Genomic DNA, 18,642 nt, shown 5'->3' with positions numbered 1-18,642 from the left:
CTTTTTTTATCTGCATTATAATTTTTAGAGACATCCATAAAGAGCACAGTTAAGTGTCTTTTTAAATATTAGGTTGTTTATGAAATTCCATTGTATGACTACACCATAGTTAATTGCACAATTTTGATGCTGATTAATAATAAATAAAAATGAAAGCATGCAGATTTCAGAGTCTTTAAGTTAGTTTTATCTGCTGATTTTTTAGTTATTAGAAATTAAAACTACAATATTTAAAGTATTTCTTTTTGGAATCATACATTCCACTAACAATTTGACCTGTGACCCACAGATTATTAGAGCTATGGTGTTGCAACATGTTAGATCTCTGAAATTATCCAGGGTACACTTCTAAAAATGAGTGAAAATGGCGGCGTACCAAAGTATGATTTGAGTTTCTTGGACCCTCTGCACGAAATGTGAACTTTGGGGATGCTGATCACAAGTCAAATTTGCTTTTTAAAACTGGGTATACAGTTGATGGATGTCAAATGATAAACGAACCCTTAATGATGAAACGGTCTTTTAAGTTTTAGTTGTTCATGTTTGCTTTTTTCTTTAACCTGATTCAAATAGTTGTAATTTGTCCTTTTTTTTGATAAAGAAAACTGGGCGTTGTTTTTGGTATAAATTCATTTTCTGTCTCATGGGCCTGAGAGCTCTGCAAGTCTTGTGTGGGCCTTCATTTTATCCTGAGACATGTGGGAACGTTAGATTACTTAAGATTGCTTGAGATTGCTGTGTCAATCAAACTAAGTAATACTACAAAATAAAAATTTGCAAAGAAATGAGAGATGATAGGTAAAGTTTTCTGAAGGAACAGCAAATACAGGACATACTGTGTTTCACAGGAGAAGAGGGTATGATTGCTTTGTGAAGAAATAATTCATACAATTTAGTCAGATTTCTATTTTTCTGCATTCTAATGAATGATAGAATGTTAATTTTCAGACTTTTTAGATTTCAATTCTAATGGATTGACTATAGAAGTAGTGATTGTAATCGACACAAAGAATATACGGGCTACAGAGGAAAAACCACAGATTCATGAATGAAAGCAGATTTGTATATGTTTTGAAAATTTATAATAGAGAAATGTTCTCATGGATGTATCTATGATTAACCTTTTATAGATCAGATGATCCCATCAGAATCCAAACAAAAGGACAATGAAGAAAATTCTTGGGATCTAGAGGTACTATGTATCATCAGTGTTTTCTTAATATTAGTATTGCATGATATGAAAACACAAAATCAGAGGCTTAGACTTTATTTTCTCACTTCTGCATATGTCATCCCCAAATTATTTTTGGTATTTTTCAGAATATGCTTCATAGAGAATCTATGTGCTGAGTAGGTTACTACTTCATAGTGAAATTCTGCTAATTTGTCGGATTAATTTAAGAAGCTAGTGTGGCATAGTATAAAAAATAAGGCTTAGAAGTCACTAGCAATTCACATGGGATCTGAAGTACGTTTGTCTAAAAGCAAAAGAATTATACTGAGTCCAGTTATGGGCAAATATATGATTCTGTGGTTTATCTAGATGTACAAAAGTTCTAATTGGATTCATAGACAGTTTAAACTGCAGTATTTTAAAAGCTGGGACCTGAAAAGTTAATGGCTGGGACTTGAACATATTGACATAATCTTTATTGTTCAGTATAGAGCTGAGGGAACATTTCGGGAAAAAGACAAGTCTAAGGAATAGGAAACCTGGTGGGACTATAATAACAAGAGTATTGGTTGACTAGTCTTTTAAAAAATATAAATTATTTTCACAAATAGAACTCCTTGAGTCCCTTTGTGGCAGTCAAGCTGCAGCAGCATGAGCGTCAAATAATAGTGATGTATTTTAAGGTCACAGCTGTGGAAAGACATAGAAAGTATCTAACCTCTTACAAACAAGCAGCTGCTGCCTGGTGGTAACAGCAAAGGGTGGAAGTCAACAGACAGGTAGATTTTATCTGATTTGTCATTAGACAAAAAAACTTTAATATTTGTTTCTTTCATTTAAACATAACATAATTTTTTTCTTAGTGCATTTACATTCTATTCAGGCACTTTTTTTGTCAGCATAGATATGTCAAAAACATGTTGCTGAATTTAGGCCCCTGTTTACCAAAATAAAGCAGCTTTTCAACATTCTGTGCATATATTATATGACAGACTCTAAAAGTTCTCTTCATGACATGCATCATTTTTAACACTAAATAATTCTATAATCATGAATATTTTAAATGTTAAATCTGGCCTTCAAATGTTTAATATTTTAAATGTTTAATATTTTAAATGTATAATGGCAAGCAGCAAGTGTGTTGTATTGTGTTTGAAAAGTCATATTTAGTTTTGATGAGGACTACAACATAAGTTAGATATTTTTAAGAGAGATACTTTTTGAAATATGCAAGAGTGAATTTTTTCATGAATGTGATTTCTTTCTCCTGCTCAGTAACCAAGTTAATGGCTGCATGAACGTAAAGATAAGCTTGATGTAGAGAGAGTTAAATGAGGATTTCTGTCAAAATGTTTTGATTCTCTATGTGTCTGCTCTTTAGTCAAATTGGTTGTAAAGTAGGAAATTGTGTTTTAAAAAAAGATTTTAATAAGGAAATTTTGATACTCTTCATTATTAGGATTTTTCCATTTAAATTATTTATTGATATTACTTTTAACAGAGTGACCGTGAGACTGTTTCACAGAAGGATGTGTGTTTACCCAAGGCTACACCTCAAAAAGAATTCCATACGATAAGTGGAAAATTAGAAGGTAAGAACCATTTTTTACTGAAAATGTCATTTGACCAAATATTTCTCTAAACTGATGAGGAAGGATATCCTCTAATAGCCAAAGAAAATTACCTCCTAAATGCAAAGCATGGAAAAAAAGAGAAGTGAAAGTTGAATGGTGATAAGTTATACGTCTTATCAGGTGTTAGCAACAGACTATATTGAGAGCGCTGAAAAGGAGTTGAATTACTAGTTTGAATTCAAGATATTCCAAGACCTGAGGAAAATGAGAAAATAAGAAAGAAGAAAGTAGTAAAAGAGGAAATGAAGCCTGAGAAAGTAGAGCGTACAGAGAGTACATGAAGGAACAAGAAGCAGGTTTATATAATGGAGGATGATAAAATGAAATGATTCTTTACAAAAAGATGGGGTATGGTTAGAAATTTGGGAAGAATAAAAAGTGACCTTCTCGTACCAAAATATTCCACAGAATTACAGCAAAGGTATTCTGATTTTTCCTATCTTTCTCACTGGTGGGAAGCCATTAGGGATGGAAGCACCTGATCATGGAGAGCTGTGTTCTATTTGCAATAGGTGAGAGTAAGCATATATGCACGGCCACACATGTATATAATTTGTCATATGCACTCCATATAGACCAGAAGTTTTCATAGAAAATCAGCTGAGAACTTTGTTAACAATTCACACTGTGATTCAGCCGACTTGGGATTCTGCATTTTTAATAAGTTCTCAGGTGATGCTGATGATGGTGGTCCTTGGACCTTGCTCTGAGTTATTTTTGATATAAATTCATTTTCTGTCTCATGGGTTTGAGAGCTCCTGAAGTCTTGTGTGGGCCCTGATTTTTATCCTATAACATGTGGGAATGTTAGATCACTTAAGGCAACTATTGTTTCCTATACATTTCTGATGTTTCTCCAAGGTGTCACAAGGTGACTCTGAATATATTGCTGCATTAGAGAAGAACTGTGTCATTGTAATTAAAGCAGTTCTTAATTTATATGCAATAAAAGTTTTTTAAGCTTATATTCCTAAAACATATACACAGTCAAAACACACCCAATACGCTGTCATGGCATATTGAAATGTAAAAGGGTTGGACATATAGTTTACTAACATCAAGAAGTTAATATCTCTAAGAAATCTTATTTGGTGATGAATCATCTCTTTTGGAAAACTTTGTAATAGAGATTGCTGAGTCAATCATGCTGAGTAATACTACAAAATAAAAATTTACAGAGAAATGAGAGATGATAGGTAAAGTTTTCTGAATGAACAGCCAATAAAAGACATACAGTGTTTCACGGGAGAAGAGGGTATGACTGATTTATGAAGAAATAATTCATACAAGTTTGTCAAATTTCTATTTTTCTGCAATCTAATGAATGATATAATGTTAAGTTTCAGACTTTTTAGATTTCAATTCTAATGGATTGACTATAGAAGTGGTGATTGAATAGATAAAAAGAATATACAGGCTACTGAGGAAAAACCACAGATGTGTGAATGAAAGATTTATATATGTTTTCAAAATTTATAGTAGAGAAATGTCCTCATGAATATATCTGTCATTTAACTTTTATAGATCAGATGATCCCATCAGAATCCAAACAAAAGGATGAAGAAGAAAATTCTTGGGATTTAGAGGTACTATGTATTACCAATGTTTTTTTAATATTAGTATTGCATGATATGAAAACATAAAACCAGAGGCTTAGATTTTATTTTCTCACCTCTGCATATGTCACCCCCAAGTTATTTTTGATATTTTTCAGGTTATGCTTAATAGAGAATTTATGTGCTAGGTAGATTACTGCTTCATAGTGAATTTTTTTGAAGAAGATTTTAATTAGGAAATTTTGATACTTGCTATTATTAGGATTTTTCCATTGAAATTGTTTACTGATATTGCTTTTAACAGAGTGACCGTGAGACTGTTTCACAGAAGGATGTGTGTTTACCCAAGGCTACACCTCAAAAAGAATTCCATACGATAAGTGGAAAATTAGAAGGTAAGAACCATTTTTTATTTAAAGAGTCATTGGACCAAATATTTCTCTAAACTGATGAGGAAGGATATCCTCTAATAGCCAAAGAAAATTACCTCCTAAATGCAAAGCACGGAAAAAAAGAGAAGTGAAAAGGTGATATGTTATACATCTTATCAGCTCTAGGCAACAGACTATATTGAGAGTGCTGAAAAGGAGGTGAATTATTAGTTTGAATTCAAGATATTCCAAGACCTGAGGAAAATGAGAAAGTAAGAAAGAAGAAAGTAGTAAAAGAGGAAATGAAGACTGAGAAAGACAGAGCGTACAGAGAGTATATGAAGGAACAAGAAACAGGTTTATGTGATGGAGGATGATAAAATAAAGTGATTCTTTACGAGAAGATCGGGTAATGTTAGAAACTGGGAAGAATATAAATTGAACTTCTTGTACAAAAGTTTAGCAGAGAATTACAGCAAAGGAATTCTGACACTTCCTGTCTTTCTCACTGGTGGGAAGCCATTAGGGATGGAAACACCTGACCATGGAGAGCTGTGTTCTATATGCAGTAGGTGAGACTAAGCATATATGCACGGCCACACATGTATATAATTTGTCATATACACTTTGTATAGACCAGAAGTTTTCATAGAAAATTAGCTGAAAACCTTGTTAACAATTCACACTGTGATTTAGCCAACTTGGGATTCTGCATTTTTCATAAGTTATCTGGCGATGCTGATGCTGGTGGTCCTTGGACCTTGCTCTGAGTTATTTTTGATGTAAATTCATTTTCTGTCTCAAGGGCCTGAGAGCTCCTCAAGTTTTCTATGGGCCTTGATTTTTATCCTATAACATGTGGGAATGTTAGATCACTTAAGGCAATTATTGTTTCCTATACATTTCTGATGTTTCTCTAAGGTGTCACAAGCGAACTCTGAAGATATTGCTGCTTTAGGGAAGAACTGTATCTTTGTAATTAAAGCAGTTCTTAATTTATATGCAATAAAAGTATTTTTAACTTATCTTCCTAAAACATAAACAAAGCCAAAACACGCCCAATAGGCTGTCATGGTGTATTGAAATGTAAAAACGTTGGACATATAGTTTACTAACATCAAAAAGTTAATATCCCTAAAAAATCTTATTCGTTGATAAATCATATTTTTTGACGAACTGTGTAATAAAGACTGCTGAGGCAATCGAGCTAAGATATACTACATAATAAAAATTTACAAAGGAATGAGAGATGATAGGTAAAGTTTTCTGAATGAACAGCCAATAAAAGACATACAGTGTTTCACGGGAGAAGAGGGTATGACTGCTTTGTGAGGAAATAATTGATACAAGGTAGTCAAATTTCTATTTTTCTGCATTCTAATAAATGATATAATGTTAATTTTCAGATGTTTTAGATTTCAATTCTAATGGATTGACTATAGAAGTAGTGATTGTAATCAATAAAAAGAGTATACGGGCTACGGAGGAAAAACCACAGATTTGTGAATGAAAAATTTGTATTTGTTTTTAAAATTTATAGTAGAGAAATATTCTCATCAATGTATCTGTGATTAACTTTTTATAGATCAGATGATCCCATCAGAATCCAAACAAAAGGACGAAGAAGAAAATTCTTGGGATTTAGAGGTACTATGTATTATCAATGTTTTTTTAATATTAGTATTGCATGATATGAAAACATAAAATCAGAGGCTTAGACTTTATCTTCTCACCTCTGCATATGTCACCCCCAAGTTACTTTTGATAATTTTCAGGATACACTTAATACACTTTCAGAATACCTAATCTATGTGCTAGGTAGATTATTGCATCATAGTGAAATGTTTTAAAAAAGATTTTAATTAGGAAATTTTGGTACTTTTTATTATAAGGATTTTTCCATTGATATTGTTTATTGATATTACTTTTAACAGAGTGACCGTGAGACTGTTTCACAGAAGGATGTGTGTTTACCCAAGGCTACACCTCAAAAAGAATTCCATACGATAAGTGGAAAATTAGAAGGTAAGAACCATTTTTTATTTAAAGAGTCATTGGACCAAATATTTCTCTAAACTGACGAGGAAGGATATCCTCTAATAACCAAAGAAAATTGCCTCTTAAATGCAAAACATGGAAAAAAAGAGAAGTGAAATGGTGAAAAGTTATATATCTTATCAGGTGTTGGTAACAGACTATATTGAGAGTGCTGAAAAGGAGCTGAATTATTAGTTTGAATTTAAGATATTCCAAGACCTGAGGAAAATGAGAAAATAAGAAAGAAGAAAGTAGTAAAAGAGGAAATGAAGACTGAGAAAGACACAGTGTGCAGAGAATACATGAAGGAACAGGAAGCATGGTTATATAATGGAGGATAATAAAAAAAAATGATTCTTTACGAGTAGATTGGATATGGTTAGAAATTTGCGAAGAATATAAACGGACCTTCCGGTACTGAAATTTACTAGAGAATAACAGCAAAAGTATTCTGACTCTTCCTGTCTTTCTCAGTGGTGGGAAGCCATTAGGGATGCAAACACCGGACCATGGAGAGTTGTGTTCTATTTGCAATAGGTGAGACTAAGCGTATATGCACGGCCATACATGTATATAATTTGTCATATACACTCCATATAGACCAGAAGTTTTCATAGAAAATCAGCTGAGAACCTTGTTGACAATTCACACTGTGATTCAGCCGACTTGGGATTCTGCATTTTTAGTAAGTTCTCAGGTGATACTGATGCGGATGGTCCTTGGATTTCCTCTGAGTTATTTTTGGTATAAATTCATTTTCTGTCTCAAGGGCCTGAGAGCTCAAGTCTTGTGTGGGCCTTGATTTTTATCCTATAATATGTGGGAACATTAGGTTACCTAAGGCAATTACTGTTTCCTATACATTTCTGATGTTTCTCCAAGGTGTCACAACCTGACTCTGAAGGTATTGCTGCATTAGGGAAGAATTGTGTCGTTGTAATTAAAGCAGTTCTTAATTTATTTGCAATAAAAGATTTTTAAGCTTATATTCCTAAAACATATACACAGCCAAAACACGCGCCATATGCTATCATGGCATATTGAAATGTAAAAGGGTTGGACATATAGTTTACTAACATCAAAAAGTTAATATTCCTAAAAAACCTTATTCGTTGATAAATCATCTTTTTTGTTGAACCGTATAATAGAGATTGCTGAGTCAATTGAGCTAAGATATACTACAAAATAAAAAATTACAAAGAAATGGGAGATGATAGGTAATAGAAAAGTTTTCTGAATGAACAGCAAATATAGGACATATAGTGTTTCACGGGAGAAGAGGGTATGACTGCTTTGTGAGGAAATACTTCGTGCAAGTTAGTCAGTTTTCTATTTTTCTGCATTCTAATGAATGATATAATGTTAATTTTCAGACACTCAGATTTCAACTCTGATGGATTGACTACAAAGTAGTGATTGTAATCGATAAAAAGAATATATGGGCTACAGAGGGAAAACCACAGATTAATTAATGAAAGAATTGTATATGTTTTTAAAATTTATAGTAGAGAAATGTTCTCATGAATGTATCTGTTATTAACCTTTTATAGATCAGATGATCCCATCAGAATCCAAACAAAAGGACGAGGAAGAAAATTCTTGGGATTTAGAGGTACTATGTATTATCATTTTTTTTTAATATTAGTATTGCATGATATGAAAACATAAAATCAGAGGCTTAGACTTTATCTTCTCACATCTGCATATGCCACACCAATTATTTTTGATATTTTTCAGGATACACTTCATAGAAAATCTATGTGCTAGGTAGATTACTGCCTCATAGTGAAATTTTTTTAAAAAGATTTTAATTAGGAAATTTTGATACTCTTCATTATTAGGATTTTTCCACTGAAATTATTTATTGATATTACTTTTAACAGAGTGACCGTGAGACTGTTTCACAGAAGGATGTGTGTTTACCCAAGGCTACACCTCAAAAAGAATTCCGTACGATAAGTGGAAAATTAGAAGGTAAGAACCATTTTTTATTGAAAAAGTCATTTGACCAAATATTTCTCTAAACGGTTGAGGAAGGATATCCTCTAATAGCCAAAGAAAATTACCTCCTAAATGCAAAGCATGGAAAAAAAGAGAAGTGAAATGGTGAAAAGTTATACGTCTTATCAGGTGTTGGTAACAGACTATATTGAGAGTGCTGAAAAGGACGTGATTTATTAGTTTGAATTCAAGATATTCCAAGACCTTAGTGAAATGAGAAAATAAGAAAGAAAAAAGTAGTTAAAGAGGAAATGAAGACTGAGAAAGACAGAGTGTACAGAGAGTACATGAAGGAATAAGAAGCAGGTTTATATAATGGAGGATGATAAAATGAAATGATTCTTTACGAGAAGATCAGGTATGGTTAGAAATTTGGAGAAATATAAAGTGACCTTCTCGTACCAAAATGTACCAGAGAATTACAGCAAAAGTGTTCTGACTCTTCCTGTCTTTCTCACTGGTGGGAAGCCCTTAGGGATGCAAACACTGGACCATGGAGAGTTGTGTTCTATTTGTAATAAGTGAGAGTAAGCATATATGCACGGCCACACATGTATATAATTTGTCAGATACACTCCATATAGACCAGGAGATTTCATAGAAAATCAGCTGAGAACCTTGTTAACAATTCACACTGTGATTCAGCCGACTTGGGATTCTGCATTTTTAATAAATTCTCAGGCAATGCTGACGATGGTGGTCCTTGGACCTTGCTGAGTTATTTTTGGTATAAATTCGTTTTCTGTCACGGACCTGAGAGCTCCTCAAGTCTTTTGTGGGCATTTATTTTTATCCTGTAGCATGTGGGAATGTTAGGTTAATTAAGGCAATTATTTTTTCCTATACATTTCTTTTGTTTCTCCAGGGTGTAACAAGATGACTCTGAAGATACTGCTGCATTAGGGAAGAACTGCGTCATTGTAATTAAAGCAGTTCTTAACTTATATGCAATAAAAGCTTTTTAAGCTTATATTTCTAAAATATATACACAACCAAAACACACCCAATACGCTGTCATGGGGTATTGAAATGTTAAAGAGTTGAACATATAGTTTGCTAACATCAAAAAGTTAATACACCTAAAAAATGTTATTTGTTGATAAATCATCTTTTTTTGATGAGCTGTGTAATAGAATTTGCTGAGTCAATCGAGCTAAGATATACTACAAAATAAAAATTTACAAGGAAATGAGAGATGATAGGTAATAGAAAAGTGTTCTCAATGAACAGCAAATATAGGACATACCGTGTTTCATGGGAGAAGAGGGTATGACTGCTTTGTGAGGTAATACTTTGTGCAAGTTAGTCAGCATTCTACTTTTCTGCATTCTAGTGAATGATATAATGTTAAATTTCTGACGTTTTAGATTTCAATTCTAATGGATTGACTACAAAGTAGTGATTGTAATCGATAAAAAGAATATACGGGCTACAGAGGAAAAACCACAGATTAATGAATGAAAGAATTGTATATGTTTTTAAAATTTACAGTAGAGAAATGTTCTCATGAATGTATCTGTTACTAACCTTTTATAGATCAGATGATCCCATCAGAATCCAAACAAAAGGACGAGGAAGAAAATTCTTGGGATTTAGAGGTACTATGTATTATCAATGTTTTTTTAATATTAGTATTGCATGATATGAAAACATAAAATCAGAGGCTTAGACTTTATCTTCTCACCTCTGCATGTGTCACCCCAATTATTTTTGATATTTTTCAGGATACGCTTCATAGAGAATCTATGTGCTAGGTAGATTACTGCTTCATAGTGAAATTTTTTAAAAAAAAATTTTAATTATGAAATTTTGGTACTTTTCATTATTAGGATTTTTCCATTGAAATTATTTATTGATATTACTTTCAACAGAGTGACCGTGAGACTGTTTCACAGAAGGATGTGTGTTTACCCAAGACTACGCCTCAAAAAGAATTCCACACGATAAGTGGAAAATTAGAAGGTAAGAATCATTTTTTATTTAAAGAGTCATTTGACCAAATATTTCCCTAAACTGATGAGGAACGATATCCTCAAATAACCAAAGAAAATTACTTCCTAAATGCAAAGCACGGAAAAAAAGAGAAGTGAAATGGTGAAAAATTATACGTCTTATCATATGTTGGCAACAGACTTTATTGAGAGTGCGGAAAAGTAGGTGATTTATTAGTTTGAATTCAAGATATTCCAAGACCTGAGGAAAATGAGAAAGTAAGAAAGAAGAAAGTAGTAAAACAAGAAATGGAAGACTGAGAAAGACAGAGTGTACAGAGAATAAATGAACAAGAAGCATGTTTATATAATGGAGGTTGATAAAATAAAATGATTCTTTATGAGTACATCGGGTATGGTTAGAAATTTGGGAAGAATGTAAAGTGACCTTCTAGTACCAAAATTTAGCAGAGAATAATAGCAAAAGTATTCTGACTCTTCCTGTCTTTCTCACTGGTGGGAAGCCATTAGGGATGCAAACAATGACCATGGAGAGCTGTGTTCTATTTACAATAGGTGAGACTAAGCATATATGCACGGCCACACATGCATATAATTTGTCATATACACTCCATATAGACCAGAAGTTTTCATGGAAAATCAGCTGAAAACCTTTTTAACAATTCACACTGTGATTCAGCCGACTTGGGATTCTGCATTTTTAATAAGTTCTCAGATGATGCTAATGCGGATGATCCTTGGACCTTGCTCTGAGTTATTTTTGGTATAAATTCATTTTCTGTCTCAAGGGCCTGAGAGCTCCTTAAGTCTTGTGTGGGCCATGATTTTTATCCTATAATATGTGGGAACGGTAGGTTAATTAAGGCAATTATTTTTTCCTATACATTTCTGATGTTTCTCCAAGGTGTTACAACCTGACTCTGAAGGTATTGCTGCATTAGGGAAGAATTGTGTCATTGTAATTAAAGCAATTCTTAATTTATATGCAATAAAAGTTTTTAATCTTATCTACCTAAAATATATACACAGCCAAAACATGCCCGATACGCTGTCATGGCATATTGAAATGTGAAAGTGTTGGACATATCGTTTACTAACATCAAAAATTAACATCCCTAAAAAATCTTATTCGTTGACAATCAATTGAGCTAAGATATACTACAAAATAAAAATTTACAAAGAAATGAGAGATGATAGGTAATAGAAAAGTTTTCTGAATGAACAGCAAATATAGGACATACAGTGTTTCACGGGAGAAGAGGGTATGACTGCTTTGTGAGGAAATACTTCGTGCAAGTTAGTCAGTTTTCTATTTTTCTGCATTCTAATCAATGATAAAATGTTAATTTTCAGACTTTTTAGATTTAATTTCTAATGTATTGACTACAGAAGTAGTGATAGTAATTGATAAAAAGAATATACAGGCTAAGGAGGAAGAACCACAGATTCGTGAATGAAAGATTTGCATGTTTTTAAAATTTATAGTAGAGAAATGTTCTCATGAATTTACCTGTGATTAACCTTTTGTAGATCAGACGATCCCATCAGAATCCAAACAAAAGGAAGAGGAAGAAAATTCTTGGGATTTAGAGGTACTATGTATTATCATTTTTGTTAATAATAGTATTGCATGATATGAAAACATAAAATCAGTGGCTTAGACTTTATCTTTTCACCTCTGCATATGTTACCCCAGTTATTTTTGATACTTTTCAGGATACGCTTCATAGAGAATCTATGTGCTAGGTAGATTACTGCTTCATAGTGAAATTTTTTAAAAAAGGTTTTAATTAGGAAATTTTGGTACTTTTCATTATTAGGATTTTTCCATTGAAATTATTTATTGCTATTACTTTTAACAGAGTGCCCATGAGACTGTTTCACAGAAGGATATGCGTTTACCCGAGGCTACACCTCAGAAAGAATTCCACACGATAAGTGGAAAATTAGAAGGTAAGAACCATTTTTTATTGAAAAAGTCATTGGACCAAATATTTCTCTAAACTGATGAGGAAGGATATCCTCTAATAGCCAAAGAAAATTACCTCCTAAATACAAAGCATGGAAAAAAAGAGAAGTGAATTGGTGATAAGTTATACGTCTTATCATGTGTTGGTAACAGAATATATTGAGGGTGCTGAAAAGGAGGTGAATTATTAGTTTGAATTCAAAATATTCCAAGACCTGAGGAAAATGAGAAAATAAGAAAGAAGAAAGTAGTTAAAGAGGAAATGAAGACTGAGAAAGACAGAGCGTACAGAGAGTACATGCAGGAACAAGAAGCCGATTTATATAATGGAGGATGATAAAATGAAATGATTCTTTACAAAAAGATCGGATATGGTTAGAAATTTGGAGAAATATAAAGTGACCTTCTCGTACCAAAATGTACCAGAGAATTACAGCAAAAGTGTTCTGACTCTTCCTGTCTTTCTCACTGGTGGGAAGCCATTAGGGATGGAAGCACCTGACCATGGAGAGTTGTGTTCTATTTGCAATAAGTGAGAGTAAGCATATATGCACGGCCACACATGTATATAATTTGTCATATACAGTCCGTATAGACCAGAAATTTTCATAGAAAATCAGCTGAGAACCTTGTTAACAATTCACACTGTGATTCAGCCGACTTGGGATTCTGCATTGTTAATAAATTCTCAGGCGATGCTGACGATGGTGGTCCTTGGACCTTGCTGAGTTATTTTTGGTATAAATTCATTTTCTGTCACAGTCCTGAGAACTCCTCAAGTCTTGTGTGGGCCTTGATTTTTATCCTGTAGCATGTGGGAATGTTAGGTTAATTAAGGCAATTATTTTTTCCTATACATTTCTGATGTTTCTCCAAGTTGTCAGGAGCTGACTCTGAAGATATTGCTGCATTGGGGAATATCTGCATCATTATGATTAAAGCAGTTCTTAACTTATATGCAATAAAGCTTTTTAAGCTTCCATGCCTAAAACATATACATAGCCAAAACAGACCCAATATGCTGTCATGGCATATTGAAATATAAAAGGGTTGGACATATAGTTTACTAACATCAAAATGTTAATATCCCTAAAAAATCTTATTCGTTGATAAATCATCTTTTTTGAAGAACTGTGTAATAGAGATTGTTCAGTCAAACGAGTTAAGTAATACTACAAAATAAAAATTTACAAAGAAGTGAGAGATGATCAGTAATTAAGGTTTTCTGAATGTACAGCAAATATAGGACATACAGTGTTTCACAGGAGAGGAGGGTATAACTGCTTTGTGAGGAAATGCTTCATACAGTTTAGTCAGTTTTCTATTTTTCTGCATTCTAATGGATGATATAATGTTAATTTTCAGACTATTTAAATTTCAATTCTAGTCGATTGACTATATAAGCAGGCATTTTAATCGATAACAAGAATATACAGATTACAGAAGAAAAACCACAGATGCGTGAATAAAAGGTTTATATATGTTTTTAAAATTTAAAATAGAAAATGTTCTCATGAATGTATCTGTGATTAACCTTTTATAGATCAGATGATCCCATCAGAATCCAAAAAAAAGGCCGAAGAAGAAAATTCTTGGGATTTAGAGGTACTGTGTATTACTATTGTTTTTTTAATATTAGTATTGCATGATATGAAAACATAAAATGAGAGGCTTAGACTTTATTTTCTCCCCTCTGCATATGTCACCCCCAAATTAATTTTGATATTTTTCAGGATACGCTTCATAGAGAATCTATGTGCTAGGTAGATTACTGCTTCATGGTGAAGTTTTCTTAAAAAAGATTTTAATTAGGAAATTTTGATACTCTTCATTATTGGGATTTTTCCACTGAAATTATTTATTGATATTACTTTTAACAGAGTGACCGTGAGACTGTTTCACAGAAGGATGTGTGTTTACCCAGGACTGCACCTCAAAAAGAATTCCACATGATAAGTGGAAAATTAGAAGGTAAGAACCATTTTTTATTGAAAAAGTCATTTGACCAAATATTTGTCTAAACTGATGAGGAAGGATATCCTCTAATAGCCAAAGAAAATTTCCTCCTAAATGCAAAGCACAGAAAAAAAGAGAAGTGAAATGGTGAAAAGTTATATGTCTTATCAAGTGTTGGCAACAGACTCTATTGAGAGTGCTGAAAAGGAGCTGAATTATTAGTTTGAATTCAAGATATTCCAAGACCTGAGTGAAATGAGAAAATAAGAAAGAGGAAAGTGGTAAAAGAGGAAATGAAGACTGAGAAAGAGCATACAGAAAGTACATGAAGGAATAAGAAGCAGGTTTATATCATGGAGGATGATAAAATGAAATTATTCTTTACAAAAAGATCGGATATGGTTAGAAATTTGGAGAAATATAAAGTGACATTCTAGTACGAAAATGTACCAGAGATTACAGCAAAAGTATTCTGACTTTTCCTGTCTTTCTCACTGGTGGGAAGCTGTTTGGGATGGAAGCACCTGACCATGGAGAGCTGTGTTCTATTTGCAATAGGTGAGACTAAGCATATATGCACGGCCACACATGCATATAATTTGTCATATAAACTCCATATAGACCAGAAGTTTTCATAGAAAATCAGCTGAAAACCTTGTTAACAATTCACACTGTGATTCAGCTGACTTGGGATTCTGCATTTTTAATAAGTTCTCAGGTGATGCTGATGCGGATGATCCTTGGACCTTGCTCTGAGTTATTTTTGGTATAAATTCATTTTCTGTCTCAAGGGCCTGAGAGCTCTTCAAGTCTTGTGTGGGCCTTGATTTTTATCCTATAACATGTGGGAACGTTAGATTACATAAGGCAATTATTGTTTCCGATACATTTCTGATGTTTCTCCAAGGTGTCACAACTTGACTCTGAAGATATTGCTGCATTAGGGATGAAATGTGTCGTAATTAAAGCAGTTCTTAATTTATATGCAATAAAAGATTTTAAGCTTATCTTCCTAAAACATATACACAGCCAAAACATGCCCAATATGCTGACGTGGCATATTGAAATGTAAAAGGGTTGGACACATAGTTTATTAACATCAAAAAATTAATATCCCTAAAAAATCTTTTTCATTGATAAGTAATCTTTATGGAAGAACTGAGTAATAGAGATTGCTGAGTCAATCGAGTTAAGTAATACTACAAAATAAAAATTTACAAAGAAATGAGAGATGATAGGTAATAGTAAAGTTTTCTGAATGAACAGCAATATAGGACATAAAGGGTTTCACGAGAGAAGAGGGTATGACTGCTTTGTGTGGAAATAATTCATACAAGTTTGTCAAATTTCTATTTTTCTGCATTCTAATGAATGATATGTTAATTTTCAGACGTTTTAGATTTCAGTACTAATGATTTGACTACAGAAGTAGTGATTGTAATAGATAAAAAGAATATAAGGGCTACAGAGGAAAAACCACAGATTCATGAATGAAAGATTTGCATATGTTTTTAAAATTTATAGTAGAGATATGTTCTCATGAATGTACCTGTGATTAACCTTTTATAGATCAGATGGTCCCATCAGAATCCAAACAAAAGGATGAAGAAGAAAATTCTTGGGATTTAGAGGTACTATGTATTATCAGTGTTTTTTTAATATTAGAACTGCATGATACGAAAACATAAAATCAGAGGCTTAGACTTTATCTTCTCACCTCTGCATATGTCACCCTAAATTATTTTTGATAGTTTTCAGGATACGCTTAATAGAGAATCTATGTGCTAGGTAGATTACTGCTTCATTGTGAAAATCTGCTAATGTATAGGATTAATTTAAGAAGCCAGCGTGGTATAGTGGCTTAGAAGTCACTAGCAATTCACATGGGATCTGAAGTACGTTTGTCTAAAAGCGAAAGAATTACACTGAATCCAGCTATGGGCAAATATATGATTCTGTGGTATATCTAGATGTACAAAAGTTCTAAATGGCTTCATAGAGAGATAGTTTAAACTTCAGTATTGTAAAAGCTGGGACGTGAAAAATTAATGGCTGGGACTTGAACGTATTGACGTATCTTTATTGTTCAATATAGAGCTGAGGGAACATTTCAGGAGAAAGAAAAGTCTGAGGAATAGGAAACCTTCTGGGACTGTAATAACAAGAGTGTTGGTTGAGTATTCTTTTAAAAAATATAAATTATTTTCACAAATAGAACTCCCTGAGGCCCTTTGTGGCAATCAAGCTGCAGCAGCATGAGCGTCAAATAGTAGTGATGTATTTTAAGGTCACAACTATGGAAAGACATAGAAAGGATCTGACCTCTTACAAACAAGCAGCTGCTGCCTGGTGGTAACAGCAAAGGGTGGAAGTGAATAGACAGGTAGATTTTATCTGATTTGTCATTAGACAAAAATACTTTAATATTTGTTTGCTTTCATTTAGACATGACATAATTTTTTTCTTACTGCATTTACATTCTATTCAAGCACTTTTTCTGTCAGCATAAATTTTGTCAAAAACATATTGCTGATTTTAAGCCCCTGTTTACCTAAATAAAGCAGCTTTTTCAACATTCTGTGCATACATTATATGACAGACTCTAAAAGTTCTCTTCATGACATGCATCATTTTTAACACTAAACAATTCTATAATCATGAATATTTTAAATGTTTAATGTGGTATGTGTTATGGCAAGTAGTGAGTGTGTTGTATTTGTTTGAAATGTCATATTTAGTTTTGATGAGGACTACATATAAGTTAGATATTTTTAAGAGATAATTTTTGAAATATGCATGAGTGAATTTTTTCGTGATTGTGACGTATTTTTCCTGCTCAGTAACCAAGTTAATGGCCACATGAATGTAAAGATAAGCTTGATGTAGACCGTATTACGTGAGGTTTTCTATCAAAATGTTTTGGTGCTTTATACATATCTGCTCTAAAATTGAATTGCTTGTGAAGTAGGAAACTGTGTTTTTAAAAAAGATTTTAATTAGAAAATTTTGATACTCTTCATTATTAGGATTTTTCCATTTAAATTATTTATTGATATTACTTTTAACAGAGTGACCGTGAGACTGTTTCACAGAAGGATGTGTGTTTACCCAAGGCTACACCTCAAAAAGAATTCCATATGATAAGTGAAAAATTAGAAGGTAAGAACCATTTTTTACTTAAAAAGCCATTTGACCAAATATTTCTCTAAACTGATGAGGAAGAATATCCTCTAATAGCCAAAGAGAATTACCTTCTAAATGCAAAGTGCGGAGAAAAAGAGAAGTGAAATGGTGATAAGTTATACATCTTATCACGTATTGGCAACAGAGTATATTGAGAGTGCTGAAACGGAGCTGAATTACTAGTTTGAGTTCAAGATATTCCAAGACGTGAGGAAAATAAGAAAATAAGAAAGAAGAAAGTAGTAAAAGAGGAAAAGAAGACTGAGAGAGACAGAGTGTACAGAGAGTACATGAAGGAACAGGAAGCATGTTTATATAATGGAGGATGATAAAATGAAATGATTCTTTACAAAGAGATTGGGTATGGTTAGAAATTTGGGAAGAATAAAAAGTGACCTTCTAGTACCAAAATTTACCAGAGAATTACAGCAAAGGGATTCTGATTCTTCCTGTATTTCTCACTGGTGGGAAGCCATTAGGGATGGAAGCACTTGACCATGGAGAACTGTGTTCTATTTGCAGTAGGTGAGAGTAAGCATATGTGCACGGCCACACATGTATATAATTTGTCATATACAATCCGTATATACCAGAAGTTTTCATAGAAGATCAGCTGGAAACCTTGTCAACAATTCACACTGTGATTCAGCCGACTTAGGATTCTGCATTTTTAGTAAGTTCTCAGGCAATGCTGATGCTGGTGGTCCTTGGACCTTGCTCTGAGTAGCAAGAGGAGAGGCTATTCTTGGGAAAAATGTGGAAGAGGAGCAATTGGGTAGAAGGTTGCAGTGGAAAAGGGTCAGGGGAAA

The 18,642-nt window shown here is 33.0% G+C and overlaps 1 protein-coding gene and 2 long non-coding RNA genes across 4 annotated transcripts in view; all 3 read left to right on the top strand.

Annotated features, from left to right (window-relative positions):
* Positions 1 to 18,642, top strand: part of LOC139355391 (ankyrin repeat domain-containing protein 30B-like) — a 136,366-nt gene that overhangs the window by 50,803 nt on the left and 66,921 nt on the right. Inside the window, exons 21-27 of the mRNA XM_071068725.1 lie at positions 1,131 to 1,192; positions 2,676 to 2,791; positions 9,127 to 9,131; positions 14,238 to 14,299; positions 14,575 to 14,665; positions 16,220 to 16,281; positions 17,719 to 17,809. Coding sequence (XP_070924826.1) covers positions 1,131 to 1,192; positions 2,676 to 2,791; positions 9,127 to 9,131; positions 14,238 to 14,299; positions 14,575 to 14,665; positions 16,220 to 16,281; positions 17,719 to 17,809 — 489 coding nt within the window. The remainder of the gene's footprint in view (positions 1 to 1,130; positions 1,193 to 2,675; positions 2,792 to 9,126; positions 9,132 to 14,237; positions 14,300 to 14,574; positions 14,666 to 16,219; positions 16,282 to 17,718; positions 17,810 to 18,642) is intronic.
* LOC139356327 (uncharacterized) lies at positions 4,207 to 6,748 on the top strand. Of its 2 annotated transcripts, none has more exons than XR_011608016.1 (3): positions 4,207 to 4,394; positions 4,669 to 6,382; positions 6,670 to 6,748. It is a non-coding gene; the product is annotated as an uncharacterized lncRNA (long non-coding RNA). The 2 variants fall into 2 exon arrangements; XR_011608017.1 differs by having other exon boundaries at positions 4,207 to 4,759; positions 6,321 to 6,382.
* On the top strand, positions 9,736 to 13,458 carry LOC139356326 (uncharacterized). The gene is made up of 3 exons (XR_011608015.1): positions 9,736 to 10,735; positions 12,256 to 12,317; positions 12,588 to 13,458. It is a non-coding gene; the product is annotated as an uncharacterized lncRNA (long non-coding RNA).

This window comes from Macaca nemestrina, chromosome 9 (genome assembly GCF_043159975.1).
Source record: "Macaca nemestrina isolate mMacNem1 chromosome 9, mMacNem.hap1, whole genome shotgun sequence".
In the NCBI taxonomy this organism is placed as follows: domain Eukaryota; kingdom Metazoa; phylum Chordata; class Mammalia; order Primates; family Cercopithecidae; genus Macaca; species Macaca nemestrina.
This window is presented reverse-complemented; position numbering and strand designations above follow the sequence as displayed.